Raw genomic sequence first — 25,330 nt, 5'->3', positions numbered from 1 at the left:
GGTGAGTACCTTCTGCAATATGAACAGAAGAGAAAAGCACAGGACATAGAGACCAGCCTCCACAGGAGCACTAAGCACCCACTGATGAAAGACCACATATCTGCTGTGGGAGGAGTAGGACTAACAAGAATATGCAATTGTCAAACACAAAACAGAGTGTAAATTATTATCCAGCTCAGTCTCAAACCAAATAGTTTCACAACATATCCATTTAACCTTGCCATATTAACAAATATGACCACAGTATTTTGATACAGGAAATATGCTCCTCATAACTCATGGAAAATAAAAGTCTTTCATAAAATTCACTTAATTTGAATGAAATAAATAATTTTTGAAAATAACATTTTACAACTTAAAACCAAAAGAGCTATGATATACATTATGCCAGACATACATTATTCTGTGATATTAAACTAGCACATGAAAGAAAAAAGTTGAGCAACATCTTTGGAATATAGTAAGAAAGCTTTCAAGCTACAATGTGAAATGGAATTTTTTAACCTTAGAAGCCAAGTCAACTTTATTTATCACACAGGGCACCAGAGTTTTCTGAAATGTGTTTAAGTACACTTTAAGACTTTCTTGTATAAAAAAAAAAGAAAGAAAAACTCATATGACTAAATGACTCTCTATTTCTACACTCCAAAAGAAATAAAGAACAAAATGCAAAGACACATGAATGTATGTTTCAGTTAAACTTTTGATTCTAGGAATTACCAAATTAAATGGTCAAATTATTTTTAAAAAAATCAGAGATGTGTGTTCTCAAGAAGTACAAAGATAGTAAATGGTCAAAACTAAAATACTATATTACTGCTTCAAGAAGATATAATTCTTAAAAGAATAAATACATGTAGTACACCTTAGTTAATCTTAAACATAAAACTATGGACTAGCAAAATAATTAAGGTTCTTTTTATTTTTAATCAAAAGTTCAAGGACATTCTGGAGGCTGAAGCAGGAGAATCGTGAGTTCAAAGTCAGTCTCAACAACAGTGAGGCGCTAAGCAACTCAGTGAGATGAGTTGTCTCTACATGAAATAGGGCTCCATAGTCAAGTGCCCCTGAGTTCAATCCCCAGTACCAAAAAAAAAAAAAAAAAAAAAGTTCAAGGAAGGAGTCTATTAAATAGCAGGAAGCTGTATGCAATAAGATCAAAATGCTATATAACAAAAATCACTTCTCAAACACATGAAATATAAACATTTTGCAATGTAAATTTCCTTCATGTAATTGGTATGTAGACCTTTCTCCATGTATTGAAGGAAAGAAACAGCAAAGGAGAAGAGTCAGGGAAAACTTAAAGAAGTCAGATAAAATAATGGACCTGTGCCAGACTATGCTGCAGGAAGGTCAGGGTAAAACAAATGATCAAAAGTACACCAAATAACGAGGTTCACTGGGTTGGTGGCAGCTTCCATCTTGGAGAGAATGAAGCCAATGTGAGAATAGATTCAATAAGAACTATTCCTAAAGCACATCTAAGAGATTATCTCACATATTTAAAGTCATTGTTATTTGTGAAATACATGTTTTAAAAATGATAAAGTCTTCCTGTCTTACTTACCTTTGATGGAAATAAACATTTTTTTGGATGGTCATATAATGGTTTCTCAGATAAGAGTGTTGGGAACTACAACAAACAAGACATCAGAGGAACCCATCACAACTATCCAAGAAACATCAGTGCATGTTGAAAGCTCTGCATTCCAACTGAACCAGATAATGCATTATCCTAATCTAAGTTAACCAGGGTGTACTTATCAAGAATCACTCTTTTAAAAAGCATTGATAGCCTTCATTAGAAATTGCCTGTCGGGGCTGGGGATGTGGCTCAAGCAGTAGCGCGCTCGCCTGGCATGCGTGCGGCCCGGGTTCGATCCTCAGCACCACATACCAACAAAGATGTTGTGTCCGCTGAGAACTAAAAAATAAATATTAAAAATTCTCTCTCTCTCTCTCACTCTCCTCTCTCACTCTCTCTTTAAAAAAAAAAAAAAAAAAGATTTAAAAAAAGAAATTGCCTGTCACTCAGTACTTCAACAAATTCATAGAAAGTAGACTGTTAGAGGTTCATGTTTAGATGCAGTTTATCTACAAAGCAAATTCTTAATTATTCTCTCTATGCTCAAGGTCTCAATGATGCACACCTTGCCTATGGAATGAGACCTCAATCATTGTGGATTCTAGGGAAACTTTTCAATTAATGTGTGAACAGCAATGGGTGTCAAGGAGCTAAGTGACAAGATTCCAGGAAAATAAACTGGAGGCAGTCTGCACCACTCTTGTCCTTTGTGATCCTCTCCTGACGGAATCTCAGGCCACTCTCCTTGGCTACAGAAGCAGTAACTGTAAGAACAGCCTTTTTTAATTTAGAGGCTAAGAGAGTGCAGTGCTCAGGTCTGGTTGTATGGCCTCTGGAGGGAGGCATTAAAATCTGTATTTCAAGTAAGGTCACACTGTGTCTGACCCCATGTTCAGACCTGAAGTCTTTAACAGGCTGTGCTAATTCCAAACAGGCCTTTAACAAGGCCTCTAATTCTGTTTAAATAGATACATCTTACCATCATTCCATATATTACCACCTTTTTAGTTAAAGAGAAGAAAAATAAAAACAAACCAAAGGACAGATATGAACCAAGTTCATGAGTTATAAACAAAGCTTGTTTATAACTTTTTGTTTTTTTCTCAGCTAGGACTCTGTTGGTTTGACCAGTCAACATATGACACAATAAGCCCTGAGAGACCTGTTTAATAAAAGCATTGTTACTTAGTCTGTCACTCTGTAGAAACTTCCTTTGTTAACAGAATCATTGTGTAGAGGACAGTGAGAGAAGATCCATGTGAACCCCAGTGAAGATGCTTTATAGATACAAACACTTTTGGGAAAAAAAATATATATATATATATTCTCTGAATGAAGACCAAGGACTGGAATTCATAAGACTGAGGAAGCTTAAAAGCAACTTATTAATCTAAAACTGTATGTTTTGTGGTGGCTGGATTTTATTTATTTACATCTACCAAACGAGTATAGGGTTTTAAGTGAGAAAAGATATGTCTTAATCCATTTTCTGTTGCTATAATAGCATACCTGAGACTGACTAACTGATGAAGTAAAGAAGTTTTTTAGCTCACAGTTCTGGGGGAGGAAAGTCCAAAAGCATGGTGCCAGCATCTGCTCACTTCTTCCTCATGCTGCATCATAACACAGTGAAAAAAGCCAAAGGGAGAGCCAAAGGAGAAAATACTAGGCCTGGCCTTGCTTGAGAACCAGGTGCTCTCACAGAACTAATCCAGTCCCAGGAGAACGACATCAATCTTTCTTATAATCCAATCACCTCTTAAAGACTCCACAGTTCTCAACACTGTAACAATGCTGAACAAACTTCAACTAGACTTTTGAAGCAGAAAAACCATACCCAAACCACAGGCCAGGAAGATAAGAGGAAGACACGAGCAAGCTAGGACTCAAACTCTGAGCCGCAAGGTTCGAATGCTTGTCCAAAATGGGCCACAAATTGGGTTCTGAGCTTTCAAGAAACCAAATTTTCAAGGGTAACCAATCACAGTGTCGAGAAGATATAAATGAATCAGTTCAAATAAGGAACTGTGACTGTTATTGAAACACAAGACCTCTCTCCCCATCTATGCTCTTATTTTCTATGGCAGATTAGAGAGCAGATATTGTTTTCTCACGTCCCCTCCAACAGCTACCAAAATGAGATTTGTGGGATTGAATCCAGGGCTAAGCAAAAGCCCTATCACTTAACCACACTCCCAGCCCTAGACTAAGTTTGTAAAGCTTTGCTTGGTATTAATGGCATAAGATCTAAGCACAGTTCAATTCAAAAGCAATTTCATGAATAACACTGATTAAATAGCTTTCACCTCTACTAAAAACTAGAAGAGTACCACCACTATATATATGTGTATATCTATATGTAAAGAAACAGATACTATATCTTAAGATATTAAATTAAGAACATGAATGAACACTTAGCCAGAAACCAACAGTATAGGAGAAGAGTGAAATGAACTTTTTGAAATTCCTACCTACTAATAATAGGTAAAAGGCAAAAATCTACTCACCAAAAGCATTAGGACAGTTTGGTACATCCCTAGATCCTGTGCTCTGGTTTGTAAACTACTATTCAATAAGCTAGACTCTATACTCATTTTTATGAATGGAAAAATTATAGGGTGAAGATTTTTTTCAAAAGTACCCCAAAGTGGCATTTAAGGCAATAATCCAGCTTGAACTATAGGTCTATTCAGTTCCATTCAGTTCCACAACTATTTATTGCATGCCTAAGCCTACATGGTAGATGCCTCAACAGCTTCAGAAATGAATGACAATAGACCCTGACCTCAAGAATGTGAGGTCTGGTCTAATAGAATATATGAAAGAGATGCAGAATTGGAAAGAAAAGAAAACCCTGCACTATCAAAGTGCATCACCACAGTTCCTTAAAGTGGCTCAAAGAAGGCACTAGACAACAGTGCTTTTGTGGAGGGCGTCACTTGAGATAAGCCTATAAGAAAAAGAAGATGGATGGATGGATGGATGAATGGATGGACGGACAGAGATGGAATCAGAGATGGAAGAACAAAAGCAATGGTAAGAAGGTAGGAAGGAACACATGGTACACACTTCAACATTTGGTGAGAATGCTAAAGCACATGCAAAAAGATAGGGTAGGGAAGTGGCTGTGGCCATATGGTCATGGCCTTGAAAGGGGGGGGCAGTTTAACAGTTTTAACACTTTAGATCTCATGAGTATAGTTGTTGATCAATTCATTCCTCATAAAAACCATACTGGTTTTGGAATAGGAACTGTTTGAAACATATAAATATCTTCTATTGATAAGTGTTATTCAAATACATTCTCTCTGATAAAAGTCTAACTCTGAAGATCAAACTTAACAAATGGGCAAATTACTGATTTTAATAGTTAAACCTCCACGAAGATGTCCATGAATGAAAATTTTATCTCTGATGTAAATGTTCTAGTCACATTTATGCTTCAATTCAAACTTACCCAAAGTTAGGCTACAATTTATATTATTTTCTAAAGCAAAAAGGTCCTATATTCCATATTTTAATTATTTTTTGTATGCAGTAACAAGTCTTTGATAGGTAAAATAATTAACCTTTCAAATGTCCAATAGTCTGAATCATGTTAATTCCATAGGAATTATTCACTTGAATTAACCCTTCCTGTATCATTTGCTCTAGGTATATCCGCAAACAGAAACTTTAAACTAGTTATATGTCTAACAGGGGCACTTTCATAGAACACTCCACAAATTCATAATATTTCAAACTAAATTGTTTGATTTTAAGGAAAGCAAAAAAAATAATAGAAAATATTCAACCTGAAAAAGAATAGCTAAAATACGTATACAAGATGTGTTAAACGTAATCTACTTGCCTCTAGAACAAGGAAACATTAGAGGAAGAATAGAAGAAATTAGCAGTTTCTCTGCCCTCTGGTGGCAATAAAATCTACTGCAACATTTCCAAAAGTAATGCATAATAAAATGTCCCTGTTATGAAATCAGATGTTTTTCCTGTGCCAAAATGTCTGTAATAAAGATCCTGATTACTACATGCCAAATTTCAAGACTGTTGGAGTTTTTCCCTTGGGTTGAACTTTTAGATAGGTTATTTTATGATGGGAACTATAATTTTCCTACTGTTCTACCTTGCTATATTTTATATATTTGGTAGGCTAACCATTTAATTCCAAGATTATTTCATAAAACTCCATGTCGACTGATGTCCAGGAAATAAACTATTTCAGATTATAATAAAGTCTCAAAACATTACCAAGAAATTTAAAACTACTTTTTTATTCAATCCCCAAAACCTGTAGGTTTCTAAGAGCAGATTTCCTTCAGAATTATTGATTTAGTTTAAAATACTGGTACAATCATGTTGGCAACTTAGGTATTTTATATACACAAGAGCTAAAGCTTTTAAATCCTTGCCCAGTTTAAGAGTAGAGTGAATTTCATCCTCATTTTAAGAACTTGGAATAGCAAATTTAGTGTGTGTATATGTGTGTGTGTGTGTTTTCTATTCTCAAAATTATTAATTTCCGAAAGTTCAGGAAAATATAAATATTTGCTGACTTTTCTTTTATTCTTGTACTGTAAATGCATAATTTACTCCTGGTGCCAAAGAAGTTTTTAAATAAACAATTTGTAATGCATTTTGGCACTCACACCTCTCTTAACCTCCTTTGTAAAATTTCTTTCTTGAGCTACTTATTTATTCCATGAATATGCCAATGAAAATTACTGTTGCACCTTTGTTACAAATATGTCCTTTCCTGGAGAGGGAAAAGTATTATTATTTTTTTCAACCAATGAAATGTACCAGAGAAATAAACAGAAGGTATGGTCTACTGATATAAATTATTCATAGTCAAGAACAACTCATGCCCATTAGATCAGAACAAATCAAGAGCCAGGAAATTTTGCATTTTTTTCTCAGATCTATAGGTGTGGTCAACCCATTTCCCCCACCCCTGAAGGACCCCCCCCCAACATACACATCCCTCCAATCATAAATAAGAGCACAGATAAAGTATTTGTGCTTTCTCTATAAAAATCCATATCAGGGACAGTCCTAGTGTTTGGACTCTTTTCCAGGTTTCAATTTGGTAAAATTTCATTCGAGGATTTCCTCCAAGATTTATTCTCACCTGGAATCCCCAGGTAGTCTCCCTAGCCTTCCATCTATGACTCATGTTTGAGGACTGGAGACACAGACTTACTTTCTGAGGAATCATTTACCATTCTCGCTACCTCAAAATTAAGCACATACACACACAAAGCAAAATAGAATGAAATTGATTATCCTAACCAGAAAGTTCCATTTCTTTTTTTTATTTTCCCTCCAAGTGTCCCCCCCCCCACCTCTCATTTCTTCTGGAAGTCTACACAAGTTCACAAATGTCTGTCGAGGTCTCTGTGCCTATTTGTTTTTTCACTTTCTTCTCTGAAGAGCAGAAGTGGGGAGAGGCTACTGTTCGCAGCAGGCAGGGTTCAGGGAAGCAGCCCTGGCTTCCAGCAGTGCCCTGGCCTTGGGGGCGCGGTCATGCACCTGGCAGGAACCATCACCAGAGGAGTAGACCCTGGCACTGGGAGGATGCTAAGGCCTGGGCTCCTAGCTGGGACAATGTCTGGGCAATCAGAGTAACCCCTTGGCTCCCCAGTCACCCTCCAGCAAGTTCAGGCCTGTTTGCAAATCGGACAGGCGGAGGACAATGGAGCCAGGAGTTGATCTCCAGAAACTTGCCCACCCCACCTTTCCCTGCTCTCCCCACCTCTGAGCCTGGCAGCACCAACCCCACCCCACTTCCTGCGCCTGCGCAGCCCCAGATGGCCAGAGGTCGGTAGGTAGTGGATATTGCCTGGGAGTAGCAACAAGGAGCTACATAAAATTTTATCCTGCGAATGGGAGATCTGCAATCCCTGGCTGTCACAACATCCCCCAACTACCTCCACCACGCTCTCGCTTAGTATAACTGAGCAACAGGGAAGAAGCAGCCCCGGGTGCCAGCTCCTGGTAGAGGAATCCATCAGAGGTTATCCCGGGGTTCTTTCTGGATTGCTTGGGGGAGACAGTACCACCCCCTATCGCCCAGGTGAAGTAAGCAGAAAACCTCAAGAAAGCCCACAGCCCCTATCCTTCTCTCGTGGACCTTCTCCCCATTTGGGGAGCTCAAGTTTACCAGAAGAACAACTGCAATAACTTTCCCAAGGGCGGAAAGATGAGGTGGGAGTGGGCTGAGAATGGGGGTGCCGGAGAGGTCTTAAGCTTGCACAAAATCAACAAGCGAAAGCGCATCTTACCATTGATTTGGTTGCCAGCTTCCCCTTCAGCGAACTGGAATCGGTCGGTTAAAAAGTGGCAAAGTAACACAACTCCTGCAGCTGCCAGATCTGCCCGCCGGAACCTCGCCATGCCGTAGCCAAGACCTCTCTCCCCCGCCCCGCCAGTCCTTCCCCGGTGCCCTGGGCTCCTGGGCTCCCCGTGGGGATGGGGGGCGATGCTTGCGGAGCGCTGTGGATAGGTCTCCGTAGGATTTGGAGGCCTTTGTAATTTCGATGGGACTTCACAGTCAGGAACCGAAAATAACCAGGGAATGCAAAAGGGAACACAGCACTCTCCGGACCTCTGGGTCTGTGTTGCAACTTGCCACACTCACAGCTCTCACCGGACACAGAACAACTGCGGGTTGGAAACGCTATGGGCAGCCAGAGCTCTCAAACTCTCTGTTCCACACAGGCAGCGCCACCCGAGTGCCGGCAGACGGTGACTTCCTAGCCCCTGCGATGCGCTCCACTGGATTCAAAACAGATCTAATTCCACAGCCAGCGCGGGTGCCTCCTGCAAAATCCAAGAGAACTGTCGGCTCCGAAGGAACTTTCCCGTCTTGGGGTGGCCCCGGTGGGAGGTTTAGGTTTGTGGGAAGAGGGTTACTGTGGGTTGGCGAAACCCCTCCGACAAGTTTTTCTTCTTTTCTTCGCCCAATGCTGGGCGCGCGTCCTTCCTGGCAGCCGGAGGGATGGGCAGCCCCAAAGAGCTGAGCCCTGGGAAGGTTCGGGCTGCTGCAGCCTGAGATCTGAAGCCAGGAGGGGGGGAAATGTGTGTGTTTTTTAAAAAGAGGAAGAAGAAAGAAAATGGGGTGGGGGGAGAAGTCAGGCTGAAACCTCGGGAGAGGTTTCCTCCAGGCTGAGGAGGAGGTGGCCCCAAATCCCCGCCGCCCGGGAGTTTGGTGGCGGAGGAGGAGGAGGCGCCGCCACCACCACGCTCCTGCTCCACACTTCAGGGAGGGAAGGCAGCCTGCAATTTGCCAGATCTGCGGCTGCACCCTCCTCCCTCCTCCCTCCGCCCTCCCCCTCGCTCCTCCAGGCTTCTCCCACCTTCCTCCCCAAACCAGCAGCCAGCACCGACCTGTCCAATGGTTGCACTTTCCTCGGGACTGGCAGAGTCGTCGCCGACAGATTAAGCTGGGGAAGCAAAGCCAGGGGGAGTGAGAGGGCAACTCCAGCCTCGCGTGCCCGGGGCAGCCGGCTCCTGGGAGCACCAGGAGAGGAGCTGAACCGGGAGAGCGAGGAAGGGAGCAGGGGGCTGCATCTCCGCGCTGCTGGGGCGCCATCCGGCACCCGGCTTGCGCCCTCTGCAGTAAGGCCAGCAGCGCCCGCACCCACCTGGCTCCCGGGCCTCCTGGGTACAGAACAGCGGGGTTTGGAGACTGGATCGGACCGACCAAGGCCCCAGTAGGCGCCCGCCTCTGGCGGGGGTCTTCCCGGGCACTAAAGGGTTAATTTCAGCTCTCCCTTCCGGGAGGGTTTGTTGGGCCGTGGTTGGGGTGTGAAGAAAGCAAACCGGAGCCAGTTGGGTTACTGACCCAGAGAGGCCCCTTCGGACCCCAGACCCGCGCAGAGGGTGGTGGAAGATAGCCCGCTGTAGCGCGGTCCTGCTGCCGCCACCAAGGCTTTGTAAAGTGTCAGCGGGAGCGAAAGCGAGAGTTTAAAGGAACAGGAGGCCCCATTGAATTTCCTACAGGGGCTTTAACAGGCTTTCCCTAGCTAGTTTGTTTTTGTTATTTCAGCTTCAGGATCTGCTTCACTGTTAACCCATTCAGGCCTCCCCATTTAGTTTACATTTTATTTGGCATAAGGTTACACTCATTTGAAAGAGATAAATTCAAAGGAAAGAAGTAAAACACTACTGATTAAAAGTACTATTGAAAGACTATCAGGACGAAATTTCACTTCCTCCATGATAAACAATCTTTTAGCATTCGTTCCCCATGCATCAAATGTGGAGAATTTTATAGTAATACTCTTACAGGGTCAGAGTAGTGGATTAGATGAGTTGATTCTGTATGTTTCAAAATTTTCAAAGATTTCCTAGCAATAGCTTTTTCTTGAAGAGAAAGAACTAAATTATACATTTGCTAGTGTTCTATATTCAAAAGATCCATATTCTTGCCCATGACATTCAATATTCTGAAGAGTTTATGGATGCTAACAATAGATGCCCTGACTTGTTACAAAACTCCCTGGAGCTGAGTCCAGATCAACAATCTACTCTGAATTTGATGCCATAAAAGGATGCCTTTCTCATTGGAAGGGGACATATAACATGTTTTCCCTAATATGATACCCAATTTATTCTTTATTTCAGAGCAATTAGTGTATATATTTAAACACATAAACGTGCCATACCTAAACCCTTTATCATGCCAAGAACTTGCTCTCTCCTGAGCTTTCTCCAGGCTAATTTATTCCCCCCTTGCTAGCATATTTAAGAAACCTGGTTCTTTTATTTCTGCTCCACCAGGTGTATTTACTTCTAGTTAATGTTACATAGGAATTTGGGTACCTAGTAAAGTTACCTGTTTAAGACTAAGTTATCCAACCACAGCTTGGTTGTATTTTAATTGATGTTGATTTTTTTTCTTTCATTCTCCTTGCAGTCATTACTTCCTGAATCCATGTGGAAAGCTTCCTAAATCCTTCCATACAACTCGAGTTTCCATGATAGGCAACATTATGGGGAACCTATTAAAGACCCTATTTTTAACCTGGGATATTTCCCCCTTCCTTCCCAGCAAGGGGAGGAAAAATGTCTGTTCTTTTTGAGACAAAACACATTCTCGCCTCTTCCTACTCTTATTTTCTTTCTTTTTCCTTTCATTATTATATGTGCAAATTAGCAGTGTTTATTTTTCTTATTATGTTTTTGGCAGAGATGCTTTGCCCTCCTGGTTGATGCCATATATATTTTGTAAGTGTAAATCTGTTGCCAAAAGTTGAAATGGAGCCAAATGATAATTCAGAGATCATCTGAACAGTCTTGTTTTTTCTCACTGGTACTATTTAATTCCATTGTTTTACTTCTGTCTTAATTTTATTCTGAAAAGTTATACACATCGAAAAAACTTAAGTATGGGAGAGGATAAAAGTGAGGAAAAGTCAATCATGCTTGATGATATGGTGCTCAGAACTAAGATTATCATTGTCATAAATTTAGGTTATAAAATTTACTTTAAATGTCAACCAACAATTATTTGTAAAAATGCATTTTGCCTCACATGTATCAAGAAACAAGAAAGAAAATATAGGTAGGAGGATATATCCCTTTGGCTAATTAAAAGTAGTATACTTTGTGGCCTAAATTGTTTGAGCCTTCCATATATGTTTCACCACAGTTGAAGTGTCTATTTGCTTGCACAGTGACAAATTCAGACGTCTTTGTGGAAGAAATTACATCATCTTTCATCAGATATAAGAGAGATATTGTAAGGAGTGCAGTTTGCTTATATTTATTGTAGAGACAGGAAAGGAATAGCTGGTTTATGTACTTGCTGCCTTAATTTGAGCTAATCTCACAAGGAACAAATGCCTTAGGGATTGCAAATGTGTCATACTTGTTCTTTGTCCATGGCAAAGATCTGGGATTCACAGGACATTCTCTCCTTTAGGATCAGACATCAGGATCATTCTTAACAACATGGAACTCTGAGCAGACATTGGACCTGAACTATTATATCTGCATATTTCAAACATGTTTACAATCCCTTATCTCCAACAACCCCCAGAGGTATTTTCACACATTCAAATGAAATTATATATGTATTAAAGGTTCTTGCAATTAATCATCTCATCTTGCCTCCAACTCAATGTTATATTTCCTAGGAACTGTCCTAAATTAAAACTTGGTTGACAGGATGCTTAAGAAAACAATATGCTCAGTTGGTTTAAAAAAAAACTGAGAAACAATTGAAATATAACCTATGTAGTACTTTGCATTTATTATGATTTTTAAAAAATTATTTCAGGAAATAATTCTTACCCATTTTTCCAGGACTTTTAAAACTTGACACAATTGTGATCAGAGGAAGGGATATTACTATTAGTGAACTGCTTTGATTCAGTTCTAATATTATGACCTTGCTCTAGATCTGTGACATTTCCTCTCTCTCCTCATTTGATAGGGCTAATTTTTTGACTTCTGCTATGCAGTTACAACATTCATTTGTTCATCTTGCTGATCTGGTCTCAGAATCAAATGGGATTTTATTGTACTGTTCCAGATAGATATTTCAGATTTTTTCTTTATAGATTTAGGTAGACAATTTTATGAACGCCGTAATTTTTTTAATCAGATGAACATTAAAAAATTTACCTACCAGCTAATAGCACACTCTTTATTACAGGAACATTTAACATGCAAGAATACTTATTGGCTCTTAGCCTCATATCAAAGCTACATTTACTTTTTAGACTAAATTAATAACAATATAAAATGACATGTGTATAGTCTTCTTTCTGAAACTAATAAGCTAACATGATTTTTGACTAGTAAATAGCAAAGTAAAAAATGAGCAACTCAACATAGTAGAAAAGAAAATTAATGAAACAGTATACTCTTAAAAAGGGTAGAGGCATTACCTTATAGTTCTTTTTAATAAGCATCTATGCACAGTAGAAACATAGGTCTTATTCCAAAATTATTGGACTCAAAGATAGTTAAACTCTTGCATTTGGAGAAGAAAAAAAAAGAAAAGAAAATGAGCAACTGCTTGACATGCACTTAGTGAATTAAAAAATGAAGTAAATGTGTTGAAGAATATGTTGTACAATGCGTAATAATGAAGTATTTAGGAAATTGCCCAAATGCTTATTGTGGACTTAGTTATCCAGATTTTTCTGAATTGATTTTAAGAAACCACAGGGAATTCATTTCTCATGTCAGCTTCTGCAGAGCCTCTGGTGGAGGCTACTACTCAGGCATTGGTCACTGGGTTTTTCTGAGTGACTGTAAGAGTGCTCTGAGTTACCCAGGGTCAACCACTGCAGCCCTTCTGTCTTGTGCTACATCTCCTTTCTCACCTTGTAATTTTCTTTTCCTTTGTCCTCAGTTTCCTCTCTTTCCATCTTTATGAACGTTTTCCTGAGATACAATGCACATGGCTTAAGAGTCACTCTAAAATGTTTACCATCCATTGGGTTTTATTATTCCCCTAGATGATAGGATCAAAACTTTCATTTGATTCTAAAACTTTTTCATCACCCCAAAAGGAAATACCATGCCCACCAATGACCATTCTCCATTTTCCTCTTCTCCCAGCCCACAGCAAATACTAATCTACTTTTCTGTTTGATGGATTTGCCTATTCTGGACATTTCATATAAATAGGGTCATAGAATAGGTGGTCTTTTGTGTATTATATGACTTCTGTTTAGTGCAATGCTTTGAAGGTACAGCCATTCTGTGGCATGTTATCAGTATTTTACTCTTTATTATTTTCAAAAGATATTCCATTGAATGGACATACTATATAAATACTCTGGGAAAAAATGTGAACATTAGTTGTTGGACATTTGGATTGTTCTTACTTTTTGGCTATGATGACTTATGCTCTAATGAACATCCAACTACTACTTGTATAACCTTTGAGGACACGCAGGAAATACAGCTACTCTACACTCCCTTTGTGAGGAAATTAGAAACTATTTTCCATTGTGGCTACAACTTTTGACACTCTCATCAATAATGCAGTGGTTCCAATTTATCCACTTCCTTTCCAACATTTACTGTTTTCCTCTAAAGAAAATTAATTATAAGCATCCTAGTTGGTATGAAGTGGTATCTTACTATGGTTTTGATTTGTATCTTCCCAATAAATAATCATGCAGAGCATCTATCTTTTCATGTGCTTATTGTCCATGTGTATAACTTCTTTGGAGAACAGTCTAACCAAGCCTCTATCCTTTTAAATCAGATTCCTCTTTTCTCAGTTGAGTGGTAAGGGTTTTTTAATATGTTGCAGATGTTAGGCCCTTTCATATACATGAATTGCAAACGTTTTCTCTCATTCTGTAAATTGTCTTTTCACTTGATAGTTTTCTTTAATAAACATTTTTTTAATCAACCAAGTCCACATATTTATCTTTGATTCTTGCTTTTGCTTTAGAAGTCATGTTTATAAACAACCTGTGCCTAATCCAAAGTCACAAGGATTTATGCCATTTTCTTCTGAGAAGAAAGAAGAAAGAAGTTTTAGCTTTTGCAGTTAGGTAAACTTTGTGTGAAATTTTGCATATGTTATGAGGAAGGTGACAAAAATCATTCTTTTGCCTGTAGATATTGAGTTGTTTCTGCCAAGTGTTGGAAAAATTATTGCTTTCCTACTGAATGATCCTCGCATCATGGCTGAAAATCAATTACCCATCGATATCTAGGGTTTATTCCTAGATTCTCAGGCCTCCCCTACCAGTTTATCTGTCTCCCCACTGTTTTTGGTTTCCACAGCTTTTTAGTAAGCACTGAAATAAGTGTGGATATTTCAACTGTGTTACTCTTTTTCAAGATTATTTTGGCTACTCTGAATCTCTTGCATTTTCCTATGAATTTTAGAGTCAGCTTGTCCATTTCTGCCAAAAAGCTATTGAAATTTTGGAAAGGATTGCACTGAATGAATAAATTAATGTAGGGATTATTGTCATCTTAACAGAATTAAGTCTCCTAATCCATGAATTGGATATCTCTTTCCATTTATTTAGGTCTTTTTGAATTTCTTTCAACATTTTCTCTTAGTTTTTAGTATTAATATTGTAGTCTTGTACTTTTTTTCTTGTACATATTCCTGAGTATTTTATTCTTTTTGATGGTATTGAAAATAAAATTTTTTCTATTTTTATTTATGGTGTATTAATTACTAATAGGTTAATTTGCTAGGGCTGCCATAAGAAAATGTCACAGACTGGGTGGCTTAAACAACAGATTTTTTTCCCCACAGTTTTGGAGGCTGGAAGTGAAAGAGCAACATGTCTGAGTTCCATTCCTTCTGAGTCCTGTCTCCTTGGTTTACAGATGGTCAACTTTATTCTGTGACCTCACGTGGTCTTTTCTCTATGCACCACCATTCCTGGAATCTCTCTTTTTGTCTAAATTTTCTCTTCTTATGAGGATACCAATAAGATTGGCTTAGGGATCACCCTAATGGTCTAATTTAATTGATGTCCTCTATAAAGCCCTATCTCCATCATCACATTCTGAGATATAGGTATTAGGTCCTTAGAATATGAATTTGGGAATTAGGAGGGAAAATTCAGCCTATAATCAACTGTTTTTTATTGGTCTTTTATTGGTCTTATATCTTACAACTTTTCTGAACTGTTTTATTAGCTCTAACAGTGTTTGACAGGTGTGATCATTCTTTAGGGTTTTTTTATTTATAAGATCATGTTATCTGCAGATATAATTTCTCTTATCATCTGTGTTAATTCAGTTTTGCATGCTGTGACCAAAACATCTGATAAAAACAACTTAGAGGGGGAAAGATTTATTTTTGTTCATGGTACCAGAGGTTCAGTCCATGGTTGGCCAACCTGAGGACAGAAACATCATGGTATAAAGGCACAGTAGAGGAAAGCTGTAAGCACAGGAAGCAGAGAAGGACAGTGAGGAGTCAGGACAAGATATAGTCCCCAAAGGCATCCCTTCAGAGACTCCCTTCTACCAGTCATGCTTCACCTGTGCACAGTTACCGTCAAACAGTCCATTCAAATGATTAATCCATGATCCACTGATGAGGTTACAGTGTCACCATCCAATCTTTTCCAAAAAAAAAAAAAAAAAAAAAAAAAAAAACACTACCTCTGAACCTTGCTGCACTGGGACCATGCTTTTAAAACATGAGATTTGGGTGGGAAGTTTCTAGATACAAATCAGATCATCATTTTTAATATGGATTGCTTTTGTTTTATATTGTTGCATAATTCCCCTGGCTTGAACCTCCAGTACAAAGTTCAAAAGAAGAATTGAGAGTAGACATACTTGCCTTGTTCTTGATCTTAGAGGGAATGTTTTAAGTTTTTCACAGTTACACAAGATGTTAGATGTGGATTTTAATTGATGCCTTTGAATAGGTTGGGCCAGATTCCCTCCATTCCTAGTTGTCCAGTATTTTGTTCTTTAATTGTAAGATTTTGTCAAATACTCTTTCTGCATCTAGTGATAAGAATTTGCATTTCTTCCCTTTATTCTTTTTATATAGTATATTACATTGATTGAGATGCACTGAAACAATCTTGCATACTTCAGATAAATTCTACCTGGTCATGGAAAAAAAATACTTTTAAGAAAACTGAGTTCAATTTCTAATACTTTTTGAAATATTTTGCACCTCTGTCCATAAAGAATATTAGTTTGTGTTTTTCTTTTCCTGAGATGTCTTTGGTATTTGTACCACAGTAATACAGACCTCTGGGAATAAGCTAGGAAAGTGTTTGATTCTTTTGAATATTTTGGAAGAGTTTAAAGAATTGGTGTTTTCTTCAATCTTTTGGTAGAATTCACCAGTGAAGCCATCTAGGTATGGGATATTCTTTGTCAGAAGTTTTTAAATTATTAATTCATTGTTTGTACTTATTATCAGTCTCATCAAATTTTCTTTGAGTCTGTTTTAGTATAAACTTGTGCATTTGTTATCTAACTTGTTAGCATCTAATTGTTCATAATACTTCCTTGTAATAATTTTTATTAAAGTTGGTAGTAATAACCATTTTTTTCATTTCTGATATGAATAATTTGGGTGTTCTCCTTTGTTCTTTGTCAGTTGAGGTAAAAGCCTTGATTTTTCTAATTTTCATAACTGTTTTCTACTATCCATTTCATTTATTTCTATTCTAATCTTTACTATTTGAGTTCTTTTGCTTACTTTTGGGAGGCTGCTTTTTTTCTAGCTTCTTATGGTAGAAAATTGCTGATATTCATCTTTTTTAATGTGGGCATATATAGATATGCCTTTCCTTCTGAGCTCTGTTGTTACTGTATTTCATAATTTTTGATATTTTTTCATCTCCATTTATATCCAAAATGTTTTTAAAGTTCTCTTATGATTTTCTTTTTGGTCCATTGGTTATTTAGGAATATATCATTTAATTTCATATACTAGTGGATTTCCAAATTTCCTTCTGGTATGGATTTCAAACTTCATTCTATTATATCCAAAGAACATATTGTGTTTGATGTCTATTGTTTCACACTTATCAAGACTTGTTTTATTGCTTTGTCAACCCCAGAGAGTGCACTAGAAAAGAATCTATTTGTCTACCATTTTACAGATGTTCTACAGATGTTTATAGGTACACAGAATGTTCTATAGATGTCTGATATAGACGGCTTATGGTTTTGTGCAAGACATCCATATCATATTTGACTTTCTGATTACTTGTTCTATCCACTTGAATGTAAAGTACTGAAATCCTCAACTATTATTATTATTATTATTATTAGTAGTAGTAGTAGTAGTAGTAGTAGTATTCAATTGTATTTTGTCCCTTCAATGCTGCCAGTTTTGCTTCATGTATTTTGTGTTCTGTTGTTAGGTTCATATACATTTGTAACTTTTATATTGTCTTGGTAGATTGATTCTTTTACCAATATCAGATATCCTTTTATCTGTGATAACAAATTTTGTTTTAAAGTCTCTTTTGCTTCTCTAGTATATAGTCTCCCTAGTTATCATGATTACTGTTTAGAAGGTGTAACTTTTACCATCCTTTAACATTCAGTTTGTCTCACTGAATCTTAAATCTTGTGTTTTATTTTCAGCATATAGATAAGTCTCTTTAAAAGTCTATTTTGCCAATTTCTGCCTTTTCATTGGAAAAATATGAACAATTTATATTTAGTGTAATTGCTGAGAAGGTAGGACTTGTAGCTGTAATTTTGCGATTATTTTCTGTATGTCTTTTCATTCTTGTAAACCTGACTTTGTGTTATATACATATATTTCCTATAGTAACATTTTAATTCTTATGTTAATTCTTTTCCTTTAGGTTTACAACTATTTTTAGTGGTTTTCTTAGTTTGTGATGATCTAATTTGAAGTGATACCAAATTAGCTTCAAAACTAGTTTATGCCAAAGTAGTTTCAATTTTGTCAAAATATTATAGTTTGTAGTTTATTATTATTATTAATAAAATTATTATTTTCATTGAATTTGGGAAAATTTTGGTCACTACTTCTAAAGACCTTTTCTTCTGCCCCCTTTTCCTGTCCTGTATATTATAGGAGTTTTTACTCCTCCACACTCTAATAGTCAAAATTACATGTTTATACATCATGCATGGGTCAACATGGATTTATAATTATTGTGTAATGCAGTTGTCTTTGAAATCAGAAGAAAACATTACTAACAAAAAATACACTGTCTTTTATAATTACATATGTAGTTGTCCTTACTTAAACAACTTTTTTATTCATGTGGATCAGGGTTACTATCTAGTATCCCTCCATTTCAGCCTGAAGAACTCCCTTCAGTTTTTCTTGCTGGGTTGGACTTCTAGTGATAAACTGCATCGGTTTCTGTTTAACTGGGAATGTCTTATTTTCTCCTTAGGTTTTATTTTTTATTTTTTTGTTTTTATTGATTGTTCAAAACATTACAGAGCTCATGATATATCATCTTTCATACATTAGACTCAATTGGGTTTTGAATTCCCATTTTTACCCCAAATACAGATTGCAGATTCACAACTGTTACATACTCACATTATTACATAATGGCATATTAGTGACTGTTGTATTCTGCTACCTTTCCTATCCCCTACTATCCCCCCTCCCCTCCCCTCCCCTCCCATCTTCTCTCTCTACCTCCTCTGCTGTTGTTCAATTCTCTCCCCCTTTTTCCCCCCCTCCCCCTTGTCCCTCATAACCTCTTATAATTTTGTGTATCATTGAAGGTCTCCTACCATTTCCATATGCTTTCCCTTCTCTCTCCCTTTCTCTCCCCCCATTCATCTTTGTTTACTGTTAGTCTTTTGCTCGTACTCTTCCTTCCTGTTCTGTTCTTAGTTGCTCTCTTTATATCAAAGAAGACATTTGGCATTTGTTTTTTAGGGCTTGGCTAGCTTCACTTAGCATAATTTGCTCTAATGCCATCCATTTCCCTGAAAATTCTATGATTTTGTCATTTCTTAGTGCTGCATAATACTCCATTGTGTATAGATGCCACATTTTTTTTTTATCCATTCATCTATTGAAGGGCATCTAGGTTGGTTCCACAGTCTAGCTATTGTGAATTGTGCCGCTATTATCATTGATGTGGCCGTATCCCTATAGTGCGCTCTTTTAAGGTCCTCAGGGAATAGTCCGAGAAGGGCGATAGCTGGGTCCAATGGTGGATCCATTCCCAGCTTTCCCAGGAATCTCCATACTGCTTTCCAAATTGGCCTCACCATTTTGCAGTCCCACCAGCAGTGTACAAGTGTACCCTTTTCCCCACATCCCCACCAACACTTATTGTTGTTTGACTTCATAATGGCTGCCAATCTTACTGGAGTGAGATCGTATCTTAGGGTGGTTTTGATTTACATTTCTCTGATTGCTAGAGATGGTGAGCATTTTTTCATGTACTTGTTGATTGATTGTATGTCCTCCTCTGAGAAGTGTCTGTTCAGGTCCTTGGCCCATTTGTTGATTGGGTTGCTTGTTATCTTATTGTTTAATTTTTTGAGTTCTTTGTACATTCTGGAAATTAGGGCTCTATCTGAGGTGTGAGGGGTAAAAATTTGTTCCCATGATGTAGGCTCTCTATTTACCTCTTTTATTGTTTCTCTTGCTGAGAAAAAAACTTTTTAGTTTAAGTAAGTCCCATTTGTTGATTCTTGTTATTAACTCTTGGGCTATGGGCGTCCTATTAAGGAATTTGGAGCTTGACCCCACAATATGTAGATCGGAGCCAACTTTTTCTTCTATCAGACGCACCGTCTCTGATTTGATATCTAGCTCCTTGATCCATTTTGAGTTAACTTTTGTGGATGGCGAGAGAAAGGGATTCAATTTCATTTTGTTGCATATGGATTTCCAATTTTCCCAACACCATTTGTTGAAGATGCTATCCTTCCTCCATTGCATGTTTTTAGCTCCTTTATCAAATATAAGATAGTTGTAACTTTGTGGATTAGTCTCTGTGTCCTCTATTCTGTACCATTGGTCCACCTGCCTGTTTTGGTACCAGTACCATGCTGTTTTTGTTACTATTGCTTTGTAGTACAGTTTGAACTCTGGTATCGCTATACCGCCTGATTCACACTTCCTGCTTAGAATTGCTTTTGCTATTCTGGGTCTTTTGTCTTTCCATATGAATTTCATGATTGCTTTATCTATTTCAACAAGAAATGCCGTTGGGATTTTGATTGGCATTGCATTAAACCTGTAGAGAACTTTTGGTAATATCGCCATTTTGATGATGTTAGTTCTGCCTATCCATGAACAGGGTACATTTTTCCATCTTCTGAGATCTTCTTCTATCTCTCTGTTTAGGGTTCTGTAGTTTTCATTGTATAGATCTTTCACCTCTTTTGTTAGGTTGATTCCCAAGTATCTTATTTTCTTTGAGGATATTGTGAATGGAGTGGTTTTCCTTATTTCCATTTCAGAGGTTTTGTTGCTGATATACAGGAATGCCTTTGATTTATGCATGTTGATTTTATAACCTGCTACTTTCCTGAATTCATTTATTAACTCTAGCAGCTTCTTTGTAGACCCTTTTGGGTCTGTTAGGTATATTATCATGTCATCCGCAAATAGCGATAATTTAATTTCTTCTTTTCCTATTTTTATGCCTTTAATTTCTTTTGTCTGTCTAATTGCTCTGGCTAGTACTTCGAGAACTAAATTGAATAGAAGTGGTGATAGAGGGCATCCCTGTCTTGTTCCAGATTTTAGAGGGAATGCCTTCAGTTTTTCTCCATTTAGGATGATGCTAGCCTGAGGTTTAGCATATATAGCTTTTACAATGTTGAGGTAAGTTCCTATTATCCCTAGTTTTCCTAGTGTTTTGAACATAAAAGGATGCTGTACTTTGTCAAATGCTTTTTCTGCGTCTATCGAGATGATCATATGGTTCTTGTCTTTTAAGTCTGTTGATGTGGTGAATAGCATTTATTGATTTCCGTATATTGAACCAGCCTTGCATCCCAGGGATGAATCCTACTTGATCATGGTGCACAAGTTTTTTGATATTTTTTGTATTCGATTCACCAGAATTTTATTGAGAATTTTTGCATCCAAGTTCATTAGAGATATTGGTCTGTAGTTTTCTTTCTTTGAAGTGTCTTTGTCTGGTTTTGGGATCAGAGTGATGTTGGCCTCATAGAATGAATTTGGAAGAGCTCCTTCTTTTCTATTTCTTGAAATAGCTTGAAAAGTATTGGTATTAATTCTTCTTTGAAGGTTTTGTAGAACTCCGCTGTATACCCATCCGGTCCAGGGCTTTTCTTGGTTGGTAGTCTTTTGATGGCTTCTTCTATTTCTTCCTTTGTTATTGGTCTGTTTAAATTGGGTGTGTCTTCCTGTCTCAATCTGGGCAGATCATATGCCTTAAGAAATTTATTGATATCTTCACTATCTTCTATTTTATTGGAATATAGGGTTTCAAAATACTTTCTAATTATCTTCTGTATTTCTGTAGTGTCTGTTGTGATATTGCCTTTTTCATCCCGTATGTTGGTAATTTGAGTTCTCTCTCTTCTTCTCTTCGTTAGCATGGCTAAGGGCCTGTCTATCTTATTTATTTTTTCAAAGAACCAACTTTTAGTTTTATCAATTTTTTCAATGTTTTTTTTTGTTTCAATTTCGTTGATTTCTGCTCTAATTTTAATTATTTCTTGTCTTCTACTACATTTGCTATTGTTTTGCTCTTCCTTTTCTAGGTTTTTGAGGTGTAGTGTGAGTTCATTTATTTGTTGGTTATTTCTTTTTTTGAGGAAAGAACTCCAAGAAATGAATTTTCCTCTTAAAACTGCTTTCATTGTGTCCCATAGATTCTGGTATGTTGTGTCTGTATTATCATTTGTCTCTAAGAATTTTTTCATCTCCTCCTTTAAGTCTTCTGTAACCCATTGATCATTCAGTAACATATTGTTCATTTTCCATGTGATGTAGGATTTTCCCTTCCTTCTTTTATCATTGATTTCCAATTTCATTCCATTGTGATCAGATATGGTGCATGGTATTATCTCCACGCCTTTATACTTACTAAGCGTTGCCTTATGGCATAATATATGGTCTATCTTTGAGTAGGATCCATGTGCTGCTGAGAAGAACGTGTATCCACTTGATGATGGTTGATATATTCTATATATGTCAGTTAAGTCTAGGTTATTGATTGTGCTGTTGAGTTCTATAGTTTCTTTATTCAGTTTTTGTCTAGAGGATCTGTCTAATGGCGAGAGTGGTGTGTTGAAGTCACCCATAATTATTGTGTTGTGGTCTATTTGACTCTTGAACTTGAGGAGAGTTTGTTTTATGAACGTTGCAGCTCCATTGTTTGGTGCATACAAATTGATAATTGTTATGTCTTGTTGGTGGATGGTTCCTTTTAACAGGATATATCCTTAGGTTTTAAATGATAGTTCTGACTGATACAGAATTATTGGTTAAAAGATTTCGTTTACTTCTGTGTTCCACCTTCACCCCAAACACTTTGAATAAACACCATTCCACTGTCTTCTGTGTTCCATAGTTTCTGATGAGTAATCAATTGTCAATATTTTTGAGAATCCTTCACACTTGATAAATCTCTTTTGTCATGATTTTTCCAAGATTTCCCCCACCTTTTTTTTCCCTCTGAAGTTTGATTTGGTTGTGTCATGGTATGGACCTCTTTGACTCCTACTTAGAGTTTATTGGGTTTCTTTGATGTGTAAAATTATTATTTTCTTTGAATTTGGGAAATTTTTGGCCACTACTTCTACAGACCTTTTCTTATGCTGCCCCTTTATCTTGTCCTCTGATTCTGGAATCCTAATGTTGCTCTTGATATTGTCCCAGAGTTCTTTGAGGCCCATTCATGTTTCTTTAATGTTTTTTATTTTTATCCCTCAGACAAGATAATGTCAATTGATTATCTTCTTTTGCTGATTTTTTTTCTTCTCCCTGCTCAAAAATGCTATTGAACCCCTCTAGTCAATTTTTTATTTCAGTAATTATAATTTTCCAGTTCAGAATTTTTTTAGGTCCTTTTTCTACAATTCTAATAATGAGAGATCATTCTCATGCCATTTTATGACATTGCAGTATGGTTTTCATTTAGCTCTCTAAACATAAATAGTTTATTTACATCTTTCTTGAACAAAACCAACATCTGAGACTTTTGGAGACAGTTTCTATTTTTTTTTCCCTCAGCATGTGTTAAATTTTCTTACTTCTTGCATGGCTCATAAGTTTCTGTTGGGAACTGGATATTTTAAATAATATAGTATGACAACTCCGTAAATCAGACCATCTCTTTTCCCTAGGGGTTTTTGTTCCTGCCACTTGTTATGTTTGTTATCGTCTATGTAGTGACTTTTATGAAATAATTCTATGAAGTCTATGTTCTTTGTCATGTATAACCACTTAAGTCTCTCTTTTGTTAACACAGTTGTCAGCTATTAATTATAGAGAAATTTCCATATGATTGGATCAAAAAATACTCTTAATTTTTGCAGAGTGGCTGTACATTCATGTTGGGATACTGTTTTCATTCTCAATCTAGCAGTTCACAACTCTGCCTTAAACTTTTGCCTCTTGCTTATGCATAGCCTTAAGGTCAGTCAGACATGAACAACCCATTGGGCCTCATAAGGTTTTCTCTATTCCCAGGATGTGGGCTTCTATATTCCCAGGAATAAGTTGGAACTTTTCAAAGCCCATGTAGTCAGCTCATTTTTCAGTTCTCCCTTTTAAGCTTTTTGGTTAGTCTATTACTTGCCCCAGTAGTTATCAACTCTCTGAGCAGTGGTAAAATACCTCCCTCTCTCTCCACAATTGTAAAATACCTGGGCCATAATTATTTTCTGAAAAATGCCCCCAGAACTACCCACTCCAAACACATCTTCCATAAGGGAGAAATATTTTAGCACTGGGAGCATAAGTCATCCATATAAGACGGGTCTTTTTCGGATACTTAAAACAGGTCAGATAAGGACAGATCTTTCTGAATAAGTCATTGAAAGAGTTCCATCTCCACTAACTCCAGTGGCTGCCAAGATGTGCCAGGAATGTGGACTTATTTTTCATGGATACCACTGTGCTGGAGAGCAGGAAATATAGCTAGAACATGATAAAAATGCCACAAAATTGACTGTTCTTTTTTAGATTAACCACTTTTTCTTGAAGAAAGATTCCCTAGGTTTTAGCAAGTCTTTGCTAAGTTGCAGAATTCTGCCAAAGATGATTCTGATAACTTGCTAGTTAAAAGAGAATGTTTTGGAAGGTTCTTTCTCCACCATTTTTGCTGATAACACCCCTGCACCTTTTAAGCAGTGTGAAAACTTTTGAAACTTTATGAACGAATCTGGAAGAAGTATCATAAGGTAGAAGGTATTCTATGTAAATTTCTAAATACCTGGTTTAACTTTAATATTAAAATAAGTTGTTTTAAAATATGGGGGAAACAATAATTTTACATTGGCATATTATTTGTACTGAAGAATGTTTTTTTAAAGAGATTTAATAAATATATTAGCTATCTCCTACCTTTTATATAGCTTGGTTTTAGAATTTTAATATGTCATAGCAAAAGTATTCTTATCTTTTAAGCTCATTAACCTCATGTAGCCTACTCTCATACAATGCAGCACTGCCAACTATGGCTCAGCACCCCTTTGCATAATTTTATACTAAGTAATTATTACCTTTTAATCTGTAAGATAAAAATAAGCCCCATACATAAAAGTTGACTTCTGGATCATTAGAAATCTCAGCAAATAATTCAATCTAAATTTACTGATTTTATTTTCTCACTTGACATCTTATAAAGTATTTTTATGAAAAAATTTTAAAATGTTATTAATTAGTCCAGTGTCAACAAGTACAAAGATAAAGTGCACAATATAAAAACATTAATATTTCTTAAAAAATATCAGATTGAAGAATTTTTATACAAAGTCATAAAAGTGACTCATTAAAATGATTAATTTTATTAGATTAAAAACTATTTTAATATTGGTTGATGTTAACCTTAGCCTATTATTTATTTGCTTCATTTTACTTTTTTTTTTTTAAAGAGAGAGAGAGAAGAAAGAGAATTTTTTAATATATTTTTTTTTTTTTTTAGTTTTTGGCGGACACAACATCTTTATTTTATCTTTATGTGGTGCTGAGGATGGAACCCAGCGCCCCGTGCATGCCAGGTGAGCGCATTACCGCTTGAGCCACATCCCCAGCCCTCATTTTATTCTTTTTAGTTGGATTTAACCATGTTCCTGAGTGACCATAAGATCCCAAATGGACTAAAA

The 25,330-nt window shown here is 37.0% G+C and overlaps 1 protein-coding gene across 1 annotated transcript in view; it reads right to left on the bottom strand.

Annotated features, from left to right (window-relative positions):
• PLXDC2 (plexin domain containing 2) overlaps positions 1-9,504 on the bottom strand; it is a 426,852-nt gene extending 417,348 nt beyond the window's left edge. Inside the window, exon 1 of the mRNA XM_081299629.1 lies at positions 7,870-9,504. Coding sequence (XP_081155755.1) covers positions 7,870-7,981 — 112 coding nt within the window. The 5' untranslated portion in view covers positions 7,982-9,504. The remainder of the gene's footprint in view (positions 1-7,869) is intronic.
• Between the last annotated feature and the right edge of the window lie 15,826 nt (positions 9,505-25,330).

The sequence above is a fragment of the Spermophilus citellus genome (genome assembly GCF_964194105.1).
Source record: "Spermophilus citellus genome assembly, chromosome: 6".
Taxonomy (NCBI): domain Eukaryota; kingdom Metazoa; phylum Chordata; class Mammalia; order Rodentia; family Sciuridae; genus Spermophilus; species Spermophilus citellus.
The sequence above is the reverse complement of the archived record's forward strand: the minus strand, read 5'-3'. Positions and strand labels throughout refer to the sequence as shown.